The following is a 14,272-nucleotide window of genomic DNA, read 5'->3' on the forward strand; positions in this document are numbered from 1 at the left end:
AAAGAAATAAACTAAAATGATAAAAACAACCAATCGAGCTGTCACGGTTCCCACACTTTTTCCACAATGATTTGTCAAAACTTTCCAACAAATTTCCATGACTTAGTTCTGAAGCGCTAAGATCTATTCTACCAAAAAACAAGCGTGCCTTTCCAGTGTACGAGTGTAACAGAGGTATCAGAGTGTGCCACGGTTAGTAGCAACAATGCGACACAGAAAACACAAGTTGTGTCCATCACTTATCTATCATACAGCATCGTACAATTGCCTTTGTCAACCATTTTGCAATATTTTTTAAATAACAATGCATCAGCTATTGAATGGAACAATAAACAACAACTAAGGTCGACCATGTTAATTATAAGATTACAATTCCAAATAGCAGAGACTTTTATCCAAAGCAATGTGCAACACAAGGTGTTGGGGTTAAGGGACGTGCTTAACGTCTAATAGTAATAGCTAAGGTTGAATTTTAATCATTAAAATAAAATAGGCTATGTATCCAAAACGTTTCCAAAACAGTTCAATTATTCCATGACTTTTCAAGACTGGAAAAACAGTTTTTTTTAAATTCCATGACTTTTCCAGAAATTTCATGACCGTGGAGACCCTGAGCTTTTAAGAACAACAGACGAAAACAAACGATGTGCACAGGCGCCATCAACATCTGTGAGATTTACATTCTCCTTCTCCATTGCTCGACTTTTTAAAGATAAAGTTTTTGTAGAAAAAAAAAATACTTTATATGACTATGGTACATACGGTAAAGAAATATTGTATTGGAAACTTCATTTTCCAGTTAAATAAGTCAAAAACAACAATAAGTTGTTATGGTCAGACTTTTTTTTAAATGAAGTTGAACCCGTCGTGTCTTTGTCTGGAGTTGCGCACTGGTGCTGTAAATCAATGCTCACTGGCCACGGTTACATTATGTTTTTAATTCGGAATTAGTTATTCTGAATTAGCTAATTCAGAATGAAAGTGTTCTGCTTTGTGTTTAGATGGAAATAGTAATTCCCGAATTGAGGTTTACATGGAAAACTGGTTTATTTGGCTTTATTTAATTCCGCTTTAGGTCTAGGGGTCGGAAAGGCTCTGATTGGACAGTGGGAGAACATGACGTATCACGTCTATCAGGAAAAACACACAACAAACCTTTTGCTGTCAGCGATAAAGCAGAAGACCACACATGAGAACGGTTTACACCTTTATTTCGATTGTAGTTTTGAAGCAAAGCTGGACAAGAACACACAGAGATAGGAGCTAATCACCAAAAGCTCATCTGTAGTGGTAGCATGTGAGCATGGAGGATGGCCACATGACGTTTAACATTAATGTTAACCCAACCACTTGGAACAAGTGTGTCATGTTTTTCCTGCAGCCTGTGCCTTCTCCTCGCCCTACAGTCTCTTCTCTGTTTCAGGTATCTTGATCCTGGAGATGGCGGTTCCTGGTCAATGGTTCATGGCTCAACTAGTCTCTGATGTTCTGTGACTCCATCCTGCTCTGATCGTCCATCTGTCCACTAACCTCAACCAGTTGAGGTAGAGCGCTGCTTTCAACCTGATTTTGCTGGAGATTTCCTCCTGTTATAAAAACAAAATAAGGGAGTTTTTTCTTCCCACTGTCGCTAAATTCTTGTTCATGTGGATCTTGTTGGGTTCTTTATTTTTCTTACCATGAATTTTATATTGTTAAGTGCTTTGAGATGACTTTGTTGTATTCCGTGCTATATAAATAAAGTTGGATTGAATTGAATTGACTTGAATTGAAATAAAGCCCAGTAAAACTCCAGAAAATAATAACCAGGAATAAATAGTTGCTCCCTGGTAAAGATAGCAGCTCTAACAACAGGTACAATGATAAACTAGTGATATTACAGACTGTACGCGCAGTACGGGGACGCATATACTCCGCCTCCCGGTCCTAGTGCCTGCCGTCCCGTGAAGCCTGTTCCGTTCAACGCATTTACCGAGGTCCGTGTGTGTTCAATAAGTCCGTGTGAAAGTCCGCATGTTGATGCTTCCATCCATCCACTCTTTTCATTATATCAATGTATTGCAAAGCTCCCTTTAAATAGTCTCGGCTGGAGTCCAGGTGGCCATCCTGGATTACGTTGTCATCGCGGTAAATCGCACGTGCGCAGAACGACCGGATTTAACTTGAAGGGAAATTAAGTGTTCACAAGAAAGAGAAATGATGTAATTCGGAATTAAAATCGTATTAAACCAGCCACCTAGTTCAAATTGAAGTTTAATTTGGAATTGTGTTTAAAAGGTCAGTTTAAAAAGGATTTAACTTTTGTTCTGCCTTAAAGAGGAATTAAAGCTCCCATGTAAACGTGGCCATTGACGGCTGAGAAAGAAGGAAAACTAGTTCCTCCTCCCAACCTTCGTAGGAGGGGCGGGGCCAACAGTGAAAGTTGGTGAGGCACAATGGTCACAATGACGCGTTTCAGCCAATAGCAAAAATCAATTGTAATAGCCGGAGTTCAACCCTAAGAGGGCAATCACTGACATTTTTCAACTAAATACGCAAAAATGAAAATACTTTTACTAAAATGTTAAAAGTTGGACTAGGATCCATCAACAACACTTGTATTCAGCAGATAAAAGTGTGTTTGGGGTTCAGTTTCTCTTTAACTTACCTAAACCTTGTAGGAGAACGTAGCGGCGTTTGTTAGCCCTCTCTGCATTATCACCAAACCAGCAAATGGACTGTCTTTGGTACGCCAGAGCCTCTTGTGGCAGAAACGTGACTGAGATGAGACACTCCTCATATGGTTTGAGGAGCCCCTGCTCTGGGCTCAGCTGAAAAGGCGTCACACTCTTCCACTGGAAGAATGTTTGTCGTATGCTGTTGGAACAAACGGGTAAGAAATGGGAAAAAAAAATGGGAAACGTGTCATTTCCTCCTTGAAAAAAGAAACCAAACAGGTGACAAACATGCGTACCTGAGGTTTTTTAAGATGAAACTGGCATGTGAGCTGTGCTGAACAGCACACAGTGGAAGCGTCACCGAGCTGGGCACCTCCAGGTTATGGTAGGAAAGGCTAGCAAACAGCTTCACGTGGAATTTACCATCTCTCCCACAGATATCAAGGGTGTCCCCGTAGTCACACTGTCCAATTCAGTCAGAAAGTTACACACAGTTAAAACATCCTGTTTGAATGTCTACGTTCTGCTGTTAAATAGAGTTTTACTTTTGTTCTTGGCTGAAGGATAAGAGCACAGCATTGACACACATTCTAATGTTTGAGTGTGGACATGATTAGTGGGACACTCTTCACATAAATGTATTAACACACTTGTGCTGCTGCTGTTTAAAAATGAAAAATGTCTTCTTAAACAGATCCTCCACTGTTTTTAAAAGCTAGTAGCCTGCATGGACCATGTGAGGGGCCCTCAGGAGCCCTAGTCACCAATGAGCTCCATTTAAAATCTGATTTACGTTCCAGGATTCAAACTTATAAAGGTGAATAAATACATATGGCAGATGTTAGAGTTAAATACTGCTGCATGTGATAGAGTTTAGTATTAAATTACCATCTTTAAATGTTTATTTTCGCTGAAACATTGCGCAAATGTTTTTAAGTCTTATAGATTTGGTGAATGGGTTGTGGTATGGTATATACAGAATAATATGATCATTTTAAAACAGGTGGATTGTCGAAATGTGACAATTGTTACATTGCGCAAATTACAAGTAAATTATAGTTACATGTAATCATTTAGTTAAAAGTTGTTTGTTTGTAGCTAGTAAAATAGGAATATGATCATTTGTAATGTAATGAAAATGAAACTGCATGAATTAGAAGAAATAAAGTGTTGCATGTTGAAACTTTACTGCCAGCCTTCCTTATTACCTTACCTTTTAGTTAAAGTGAAACCATGAACGTTTAGTATTTAGGAAGTGCTTTTCTAACTGGTAGCTCTTCGGACTATTCAGTGCCTATGAAGTAGCTCACAGTTTCAGAAAGGTTGGTTTAGAGCAACCGAAAGCAGCACAAGTTTTAATTTTGACTGAAAAATCTGCAGAATGATCTAAAAATCAGGCTGAATGCTTCACTCCAATATAAAACAATGGGTTGTTTACAGGCAATTAATAAAGCAAATATATGGTGCATAATAATGTGTTTTGTCAGGCATAGATCTACTAATAAGTACATTTTAAAGGTGCAATAAGTAGAATTTTCAACTTTTAAATATGTCTGAAATACTTCAAATTAAAAACATGTCCTTAGCTGTCCTGCCATATGTGATTTATTTTGAGACTACATAGTTATATACAGTATACATTCATAAATATTGCCGGACGGGCCAACCTGTAGTATCTATTTTCCAGCAGTTAGGTGAGTATAAGTCTATTTACAGCAGAGCAGTCCCTGAACTAGGACATGGTAACAAACATCCATCAAACAGATAAACGCTGCGCTTCCCGAGAACTTTACTGCTTCAATACCTTCACCCATGAATGCATCACACATGTAAAGCTGACGATATACATCGGCCCGCATTGACCCCCAAAAACATTTGCTGGAGGTAGCAGAGAATATTGTCACCTGTTCATTCAGTGGTCAGGACAGATATGGTGGAGGTGTTAGTTTTATTCAGTAATACGCCACCTAGTGGTGCTTGCAAATCTTACATTATGCCCCTTTAAAGGTTTTAGGCCACATTTGTAAAAACAGTGGAAGATCCCTTTAAACTCTCCTACTCTATGGATGATTTGAAGCAAATGTTAGTGAATGTTACCATTTTGCATGGTTTGAAGGTCACTGGTATTGACACGGACATCCCTGGGCTGATGATCAGTTTTGTAGATGTCAGAACAGAGAAGTAACTGGATCGTGGTGGTCTGCAACATAGAAAATGTGAAATGTGAGAACCAATAGATACAGTTTACATTGAGTTCTGGTTGAGATGTGGGTGCACGTGAGTGTGCGTGTGATGGAATACCTCACAAGTAGTTTCTTTAAGTCGTTTCCAATGTTCTTCACGACTACATTTTTGGTCAAATCTTTCATAGTTTCCCAGTTGTCCCACACCAGCTCAGGACAAGCTTCCAGTCCCGCGAAACGAATGGTTTCCTGCCACGCGTACAATTGGACATAAGAAGAGAAATGACTTCAAATACAAACCCAGCATTGGAATAAAAACACAGTAGTAGATGTCAAAGCTGCTTCGTATACACTACATTTTTTACTAGTGCTGCCAAAATGAACGCATTCATTTAGTCAAATAATTTAACATGTTTAATTTGTTAAAAAACATTCATGCCACTAACGCAGTTTGGATTTGACTGACCCCGAAACTTTGGTTTTGTTATATTCTGTAAGCAGGGCCGGCCTTCCCCACAGGCAACACAGGCGGTCGCTTAGGGCGTCATCTGCTTAATTAATTAATATTAATAATAATAATAATAATAATTTAAAAAGGTATAATAAACGTTAAACACCCTTTTCCATCATCGTTTTCTCTTAATTAAATATTAAAAATCTGTCACCAAACCAGCTGATCTGTCCATATTTATGCATATTTGTATTTATTTTATTTGAATTCTTGTTCTATTCTATATAATTCTATTGTGTTGTTTGCACATTGTGTTCTAGTAAAACCAAACAGGAAAGTAGAAATTTCCTTGCACTGAAACGTTTATATTTCATTTTAACTTTTCATTGCACTATTTTGCATTGTTTTTGGATTTTGCACCATTGTTGTTGTTGATGTTGTTCCCTCAGGACATTTGCTCTATACCTGTAGGTGTTATATTGTTTTATAGTGTATTATTATAATTTTTAAAACAGGTTGTAATTTTATTTTTTTAATGGTTTGTTGTGTCGCAGAATTGCATCATTTTGTCTTGATATTTAAAATAAATAACATTTTGTACACACTGTGTTTTCATTCAAAGCTGAAAGAAAGTCTTAGTTTGGATTTACATTACATTGATTCCACGACTTTCCATAAATAAATAACATCAATACAAGCTTCAATCTTACGTAGAAAAATGCAATTAATCGCAATTACACTATAGTTTATTTTTTGAATTGCTTAATAGCCCTATTTTTTAATTTTTTTTATTTAGTTTTAAACTGATCCGAGGGCCACATTATCAACATTAATGTTAGCATTTAAAAGAATGACCAATCGGAGCGTGAATACAGAAGAGAACAAAGGGTTTTGTCTTTGTCGTTCTTAAATTTTGTGTATGTTTTTTATTTATTTAGTTTTTATTTAGTTTTTTAATTTTTAGACATTTTGTGTTTTTTTAAATAATTTTGACTAATTTCTCGTCAATATGGCAAATTTTTCTTGTCCTTGTGTTTTTCAAGTCATTATGTGTTTTTGTGTTACTGTATTCCTTTTGTGTGTTTTTCTGTCATTTTGTGTGTCTTTGAAGTCCTTTTGTGTGTTTTATAAAATCATTTTTTGCATTGTTTCTGTGTACTTTTGTTGACATTTTGTGCATTTTTCTGTCATTTTGTGTATTATGTTAAGCTTCATATAACTTCCAACTTCATGAGTTATAATTTTGTGATGGGGGCCGAACAAAATTACACCCAGGGCCGCACGTGGCCCCCGGACCGCCAGTTGCCTATGTCTGCATTACACCAACGTGCGGCCAGAATTATAGGCAAAATGAGGCAATTCTGACTAAAAAGTGAATGTTAAAATGGACTAGATTTAAATAGAGCTTTTATGACAAAGTGCTTTAAAATATCAGCTCATTCACACAGGATTTTCACTAAATATGTAAATATATTTACAATATTAAAAGCTCGATTTTTTATTGAGATATTTAGCTGAATTTATCCATGTATTTATTTTTTACTTTCACGAAAATTGCAAACTAGTTCCCATGTACATCAAACAATATCACAGTCCAAATGTATACATTTCCATGGTTGGAAAGGAGCAGTAAGAAGAATTAAATTCCTATATTTCTGCCCTTTGAATAAGTAAATACATTTGCAGTATTATAAAACAAGCAGTAATTACTAACTTGATTCAGGAATATCACTGTATCAATCATTAAATTTACAATATTAGAAGTAACTCACCTTATTTCCATACATGACTCTCTGAGGACACCTACTGGTTAATGTTTAGTGGCTGTTTTAAGGACTTTATAAACCTACTTTAGTCGATTAAGCTGCAAAAATATCGAAATAGCGCAAGAAAAACATGCACCGGAAACACCCAAATTATGAAAAAAAACACTGAAATATCACAAAAAAAGTTTTTACGCTTTCACGAGGAGGTTTTTCAGACTTTTGCGATATCGAAATGTTTTCAAAGCGCCATGGAAACAACGTCAATATACCTCACAGGACGTGACGTAACTGGTCACATGACAAGTTCTCTCCGAATAAACATGTCACGTCACGCGTGGACCAGAGCCGACCGAGACATTTCTTAGCGTTATAGTTAAAAACTATTACATGATTACTGCCACATTAGATACACGTGAAACCACAAAGGAGTGTTATAAGGAGCGTTCGTCTTCCTGCACCGAAGTCTCGCGGGATGAGATTTCACGGGATTTTGGAGGCTCCAGCCCAAAACTACGTTCAATGGAAACACGTTCAAAACGCAGTTATACTTTTTTTGTCGACATTTATCAATATCGCTTTTAGCTTCTCATTAAGCCTGAGTAACCATGACAACCTGGCCAGTTTCAGCTGTTCCGAGCAGAACAACACACCGCGCAGACGTTGCTCAGGTTTGTCAGTGACATGGTTACCATAGTAACAAGGCGCAGCCCGTGGACGAAGGAAATCCGGAAGTGTTTTTCAACCGTGGGGTCGCCCGAAATGTTTAGTAATTGATTTAAACTTACTGATTTAAAATAGATCTAATTTCGTTTTTAATAATTATTTTTGAAAATTAAATCACAACACACAATCTTAAACAAATGTATTCTATACTTTCACTCTCTCAAATATTAATCCAGTCAAATGCAGTATTAAAGGAAGAAATATAAAAATAAATACAGTTTAAAAATATGTTAATTTGTGTTATAAAAAAGGTTGGGAATCACTGAAATACAATAACGATTGAGGGACATTTACAGGAAAAGTGTAGGGGTCAAATATGAACTAGTTTGATCTTAAGATTATACATGGAAAAGAACAATGCCCTGGTTGTACATCCACATATAATTATCATTTATTGATTGATTTATTGTTATTTGACTGCTGTCATAAATAACGTCATTCATGTGATATAGGCACTGGGAAAACTCGACCGCCTGTGAATATTGAATCATTTCATTTCATTTGTGTATTTGAGATAGAGCTGGACGATTTTGCCTAAGATAACAAAAAATTTGAGTTTTGATTCGATTTTTGATTTTTTTTTTTTTTTTTTTTTTTTTTTTTTTTCTTTTTTCTTTTCCAATGCACTTACAAATGACTGCAGACATCAGATATATTGTCAAAAGTGCAACTTTATTGCTGTGATTGTCCTCAGGAGTTAAAATGTATAGAACAATCCCAAAATAAAAATTAAATGATTGTCTGTCATTCAACAATTTCAAGCTTTAACCAGGTTTAAGCAAAAGTGGAACAGCAACTTCACAGTAGCTTAAATTTTCTGATTAAGAAATCAGATAACTACATATTTTATATTATATAACATTACAATAAAAAAAAATAATAATGTATTCCCTGAATAGGAAATAAAACATGCCCGTGACACATATAGCTACTCAAAGGGTAAACAAATCACATCGTGCTACGGTAACCCACAAGGACGGAACGCTAAAAAGTTAGAAAAAACTGTGGGGGTGGGGAAAAAAAATCATTATTTTTTTTTTTAAACTTGATCTTGCAAAATAAAAATTGTTTTTATCTACAAATTTGATGAATCGATTAAATTGATTTTTTTTATTTGGTAGTGTACACGATGATTTACGATTGTTCTGTCATTGTTAACTGTCAAACTGCCAAATGTGACCCTCTGTCTCCAGAGCTCCTACACAGCACCGTTCTCAAACACGCTCTTACTTTGAAAACAGCTACTTCCGGTGTCACGGTCTGAGTTTACCTCCGTACTAAGATTCTAACTCAAACCCTAACCTTAAAACTAACCCTAACATAATCCAATAAACAAATAAAACACGTGTCCGTTCATTTTGAAAACAAATATATATATATATATATATATATATATATATATATATATATATTTTTTTTTTTTTTTTTTTTAGCAAAAATTCCTTTTTTGATAGTGCGCATGTGCACGCATGCACATATACAACCTTTGTATGACGTGAACTCAGGCCATTCACTGGTCGCACAATATGGAAAAAAAGTGGCCTTTTTTCATTCAGTCTTCTAACATTTCATGTTTTTGTAATTCGATTTTTTTTTTTTTTTTTTAATCAACCAATTTTTATGTTTTGTTTATCATTTCTCAACCCTGCCTTGAATTGAAATTAAAATTTTTGAATTAAAGACAAATCTGAAGCGACGTATTGTACCTTGACAGCCAAACCTGACAACAATTAAAGTTGAGTTTTTTTATTCTTTATACTGGTTTAGATATAACTAATGGTGTTACAGGTCGTTTTCTTTTACTATTATTGGGATTTTAAGTTGAAATGCTGATCAGAGAATCTTCCCACATATGTATTTTTTTCTTTTTTATATATAAAAAAAAAGAAATAAAAATAAGTAAAAAAAAAAAAAAAGAAAGAAAAAGAAAATAATCTTCCCACATATAGTATTTGGTTATATATATTTATACTTGCTTAGTGTTGCTTTAAATCAGGGGTGTCAAACTCAAGGCCTGCGGGCAATTCGGGCCCACCAGAGCTTTCTATTTGGCCCGCGGGAGGAGTTTTGTTACAAATGAAAATAACAAAGAAAACATGTCACTGGATGGTTGAGTTGCAAATATTTCTGTTCTTCTAAATTCACAAATGAAATGATTGTATCTTACATCTATAGAAGCCTGCAGCATGCTCAGTATTTAGGGATTTCATCACAAATTGTTTGGCCCACCACCCCTCCAGCCCACTACTCCTCCAGCCCACCACCCCTCCAGCCCACTACTCCTCCAGCCCACCACCCCTCCAGCCCACCACCCCTCCAGCCCACTACCCCTCCAGCCCACCACTCCTCCAGCCCACCACCCCTCCAGCCCACCACTCCTCCAGCTAGCACCCAATCCTGGGAAGCGTCACCATAGCTGTTCCATTGATGAGGACGTCCCACTCTGTCACAGAAACACAACTCAAACAGCAACAAAAACAAGAGCACAAACTGAACACTAAATAATATGGCGAGGGCCGTAACAGATTGGTTAAATGCAGAGGAAAAATTTCATATATGTAACAATATACATGATCAATAAAGGCGAAAGCCCTGATTTAATTTAATTTAATTGGAAGTGAGTGTGACACACCTGCTCTAAATATTCAAGGAGAGGAGACATGTCTATGCAGATTTTCTAAAAAATTTGTAAAACAGTTTTAAAAATCTATACTAAATTATTGATAATTTACCTGTTTTTTTAATTTTTTTTTTACTGTTTTTATAGTCCACATTTAGGTTTTTATTGTGTTAACAATGCATCACTTTGTTAGGAAGAGCAGCTCACTACAGTGTTACAATAACTTGTTTTATTGTTTATCAGCTGTTGTACAAAAGAGAAGGTTGGTCAAATCAATAATGATTGGCAGTGGCTATACGTATGGTTGCCGTATCAATATACCGACATTCTATCCGTACGCAGCGCCCCATTTGGCCAGCTTAGGTCAAGTGATAGGTCAGTTATTGGCCAGTTTATGTCACGTGACTAAGACTAAACCTTACCCTAACCCTAAAAATTGTTGTGATATTGGGTTATAACCTAACTCTAACCCTAAGACGCTACGTACGTGTACTTCGCTAACCGTACCAATAGACACTTTCATTATGATTTGACAGATCAAATCTGTCTGTGTCTGTATTTAGAAACCTTAACACCATCCCATATCAGGTCAATACTACAATCGTGAAAAAATAAAAATACACAAACTCTTATTTTTTATATTTTAGTCAACTATATCCATAACCATTGCAGTTAAGAAAAAGCTTAATGTCATTAAGAAACTGAAACTATGACTATGGCAAAAAGTACATGAAAATTTGACTGATAGTGAGATTTATTTTATCAATAATAATGACCATGTTAAATTATCCCATTAAAAAAATCGAAAGTGGGAAAGTGGAGTTATTCATCTAATAAATTAACCCCCACCCACTCACAAATGGCATACAAACCAACAGCAGATTGAATGTAGCTGAAAACACCAGCTGACAAGACTCATTCCTGATTAACCTGATGAGCTTAAAGTCTTACACGTAAATCCGTGCCTGCCGATGTCTGTGCTTGTTTCCATCTGTTTGCATGTGCTGAAGGAGCCTCTCTATATGTCACATCTCTCTTTGCCTTCAACAATTTTGGTCGTCAGTTTGCACGACCAGTTGAAACAGAAGAGATAAAACCTGAAGAACCATATGAGGACCAACTCGTGGCCACTGCCAACACCACGTACCTATTTTGCGACTTGAGAGGCACCTACTTCGGACAAGTTTCAAGGCTTTTTTCAAATCGCCGTTGCTGCAAACATGGGCTGTTCTCCATCCAAAGGGAAATTGTTTTCAAAGCCAGAACATCCTCAAACTCTTGTGACTTTGGAAGACAAGGAATCAAAAGACAAAGCTGATCATGGACCTGTTGATGATGGTGAGAATGGGTGTGTAAAGGCTGAAGTAAGAAAAGATAATGACCAACTGTCAACTGAAGAACAGCTTGACCAAGAGACTGCTACGCATCTATTGGCCTCAGAAGCATTAGTCCAAAACCAAAATAACAGCAACAGGCCAGAGGAAAATGGAAATCTTGAAGAGGGAATTACTGATCAACAAACATCTGATCAGTCAAAGATCGAGAAAACAAAGAAAAACAGAGGAAAACGAAGGTTTACAAACAAGAAGCGCAAGTCCTCTATTATTCGTGCTAAGGTGGATTTCCCACCACAAATGGTGAGGGCTCACCAGGCAGCCTACACCTTTCTGAACCCAAATATTTCCAAGTATGAAACCCTGCTGGGTCTTCTGGATCAGGCTGCCCAAACAAAGTTGTCCTTACAGCCTTTGATGTCAGCTTTGGTGTTTCGCTTTGAGGAAATCAACCAGGCACTGGAGGAGATGGCTGAAGAGGGAGAGCTTATGTTGAAGGAGCATGGGGACTTTCTGGCCCTACATTCTGGGATGATGGCTCCACTAGCTTTTTCAGGTATATCGCCCACTGACAGAGTTCGCCCTCCTGACACACCTCCAGATCTTCTACAGCTGCTGCTTAAGCATTCAACAGAGAAAATGAGGCATGTAGGAAACTCTGTCCAGGCTCTGGGGGACACTACACTTGAGGATGCAGTGTACTATTTCTCGTCACTCTCTAAACTGCTGGTAGAAAAACTGTTAGCAAAACAAGCTGCTGAGCAGAGACTGACACAGGTGCTCGACCGGGTAGAGGAGGCAGCAATAAAAAAGTCCCATCTAGAGGACTCTTTACTGCACAGTGAAGACAGCGGTATTGGAGGAGAGAATGAGAGTCTTCCTGGGTTAGAGAGGCATCGCCACCATAGAGGAAGTGCCGGATCTGGAAGTTGTGGATCCGGAATGAATATCAGCAGTGCAACCGACAATCCCACCATGAATTCACCAAACAGGTTAGACCACAACGAAAACGAGGAAGACAATTATGATAACGGAGATGTTGATGAGGATGACGATGATGATGATGACAATGATGGAAGCGATTGGCCAGGGAGAAGGAGGTCAAACTCTTCACCACCTGATCCAAGCCAGGCTTTTATCTACATGCAGTTAAAATACATTGAGGATCGACACACTTCCATCAACAGACAGCCTTCCTCCTCCAGGGCCTTAACCGTCCTTGCAGATTTACAAATGAGTCAGAAATACTTGGATCAGAGAATGAAAGATATGAATGAAATTCAAGGAAATAAAATAGGGCCTCAAAATCATGTTTGCGGTGCCCGTTCAAGGCGATATTCTTTTCATGGATTAGGGAGTGGACAGAAAGTCCATCTGCAAACAATTCGTCCTCGGTGTTGTTTTCCTATGTTGACACCACGACCACCAAAGCGCCAATCTGTCAAAAGGTTAATTAACACATTCAGCCAAGGAGTTGATGGAAAACCAGGGCAATGTCTTGCTAGTGTTCCACAACACATCATTAGGCCAAAGACAAGTGGAGATCTTCTGGCCTCTGACAGCAATGCCAGGGATTTGGCTACCAATGGCACCAACTGGCCTGAAGGTAGAGATGAAATGGATGCTGACAACCTACCACCTCCACCCCCTGAGGTCCTGATGGACAATTCTTTTCAGAAAAACAACAGTTTACCTGGAAACAAGGAGCAATCTCCGGAGAATTCAGGTCAGGGTCTCCTTCTCACAAACCGCAAGACCAGATATTCCAGTCGTCTAAAGGCATCCATGCAGGATATCAACGTTCTACCAAATCGTTCAAGCGTGAGGCCAAGACTTACTCCTCTCTCACTCGCCCACCCTGTTAGGCAGGATGCAGTTATGGAGACACAAGATGTGGTTCTACAAGCAGGGAATGGTTTGGATCAGGATACAGAGAAAGCTCAGTGTTTGTATCAACAAGCCCGCAAGATCATTCATTTGCGAAATTCTGTGGAATGTCCGAATAAGAGGCATTCAATGGACTTAAGCAACAAAGGAACTTTGCCTCTTAATGCAAGAGTAGCTCATGTCTTTGAAAGCAATGAATGTTATGAAGGGGCTGGCACTTGCAGTTTGCCCGTCATTGCTCCACCGGTTTCCAGAGTTCGCTTACCACCATCTTGTCCATCTGTGAGTCACCGAATTCCATTTCCCCCAGGGGTCAGACCTCAGTGTGCTTCTCAAACTTCATCACGCCCGAGTTCTCCAAAAGCTGTAGTACGTGCCACAGACAACCCTCCCGAGGATATCATTCCATCCGTGTCCTTCCGAGATGCCCGCTCAGTATTCTGTCAAAATGAGACACAGTGCACTCAAGTTCCTGGAGGTTCTGTGCTTCCCAGGGGATGTGTCGAGACCGTCCGTGGTAGAATACTCACCAGGGGTATAAACAACAACTCCCGCCGCACACAGTCAGAACAGAGGCCTGGTGTGATGTATCGCTCAGATATCACCAGAGACGACACAATGACTGCAACTCGTGTCAAATAGTCAAGGTGA

At 38.1% G+C, this 14,272-nt stretch overlaps 1 protein-coding gene across 3 annotated transcripts in view; it reads right to left on the bottom strand.

The window, feature by feature from the left end:
• cfap65 (cilia and flagella associated protein 65) overlaps positions 1-7,457 on the bottom strand; it is a 41,548-nt gene extending 34,091 nt beyond the window's left edge. For all 3 annotated transcript variants that reach the window (XM_028440573.1, XM_028440574.1, XM_028440572.1), the window contains exons 1-5: positions 7,064-7,457; positions 4,959-5,089; positions 4,755-4,857; positions 2,954-3,120; positions 2,648-2,856 (exon numbers count right to left, since the gene is read on the bottom strand). In XM_028440573.1, coding sequence (XP_028296374.1) covers positions 2,648-2,856; positions 2,954-3,120; positions 4,755-4,857; positions 4,959-5,089; positions 7,064-7,078 — 625 coding nt within the window. In that variant the 5' untranslated portion in view covers positions 7,079-7,457. The remainder of the gene's footprint in view (positions 1-2,647; positions 2,857-2,953; positions 3,121-4,754; positions 4,858-4,958; positions 5,090-7,063) is intronic.
• Between the last annotated feature and the right edge of the window lie 6,815 nt (positions 7,458-14,272).

The sequence above is a fragment of the Gouania willdenowi genome, assembly GCF_900634775.1.
Source record: "Gouania willdenowi chromosome 24 unlocalized genomic scaffold, fGouWil2.1 scaffold_320_arrow_ctg1, whole genome shotgun sequence".
NCBI lineage: Eukaryota > Metazoa > Chordata > Actinopteri > Blenniiformes > Gobiesocidae > Gouania > Gouania willdenowi.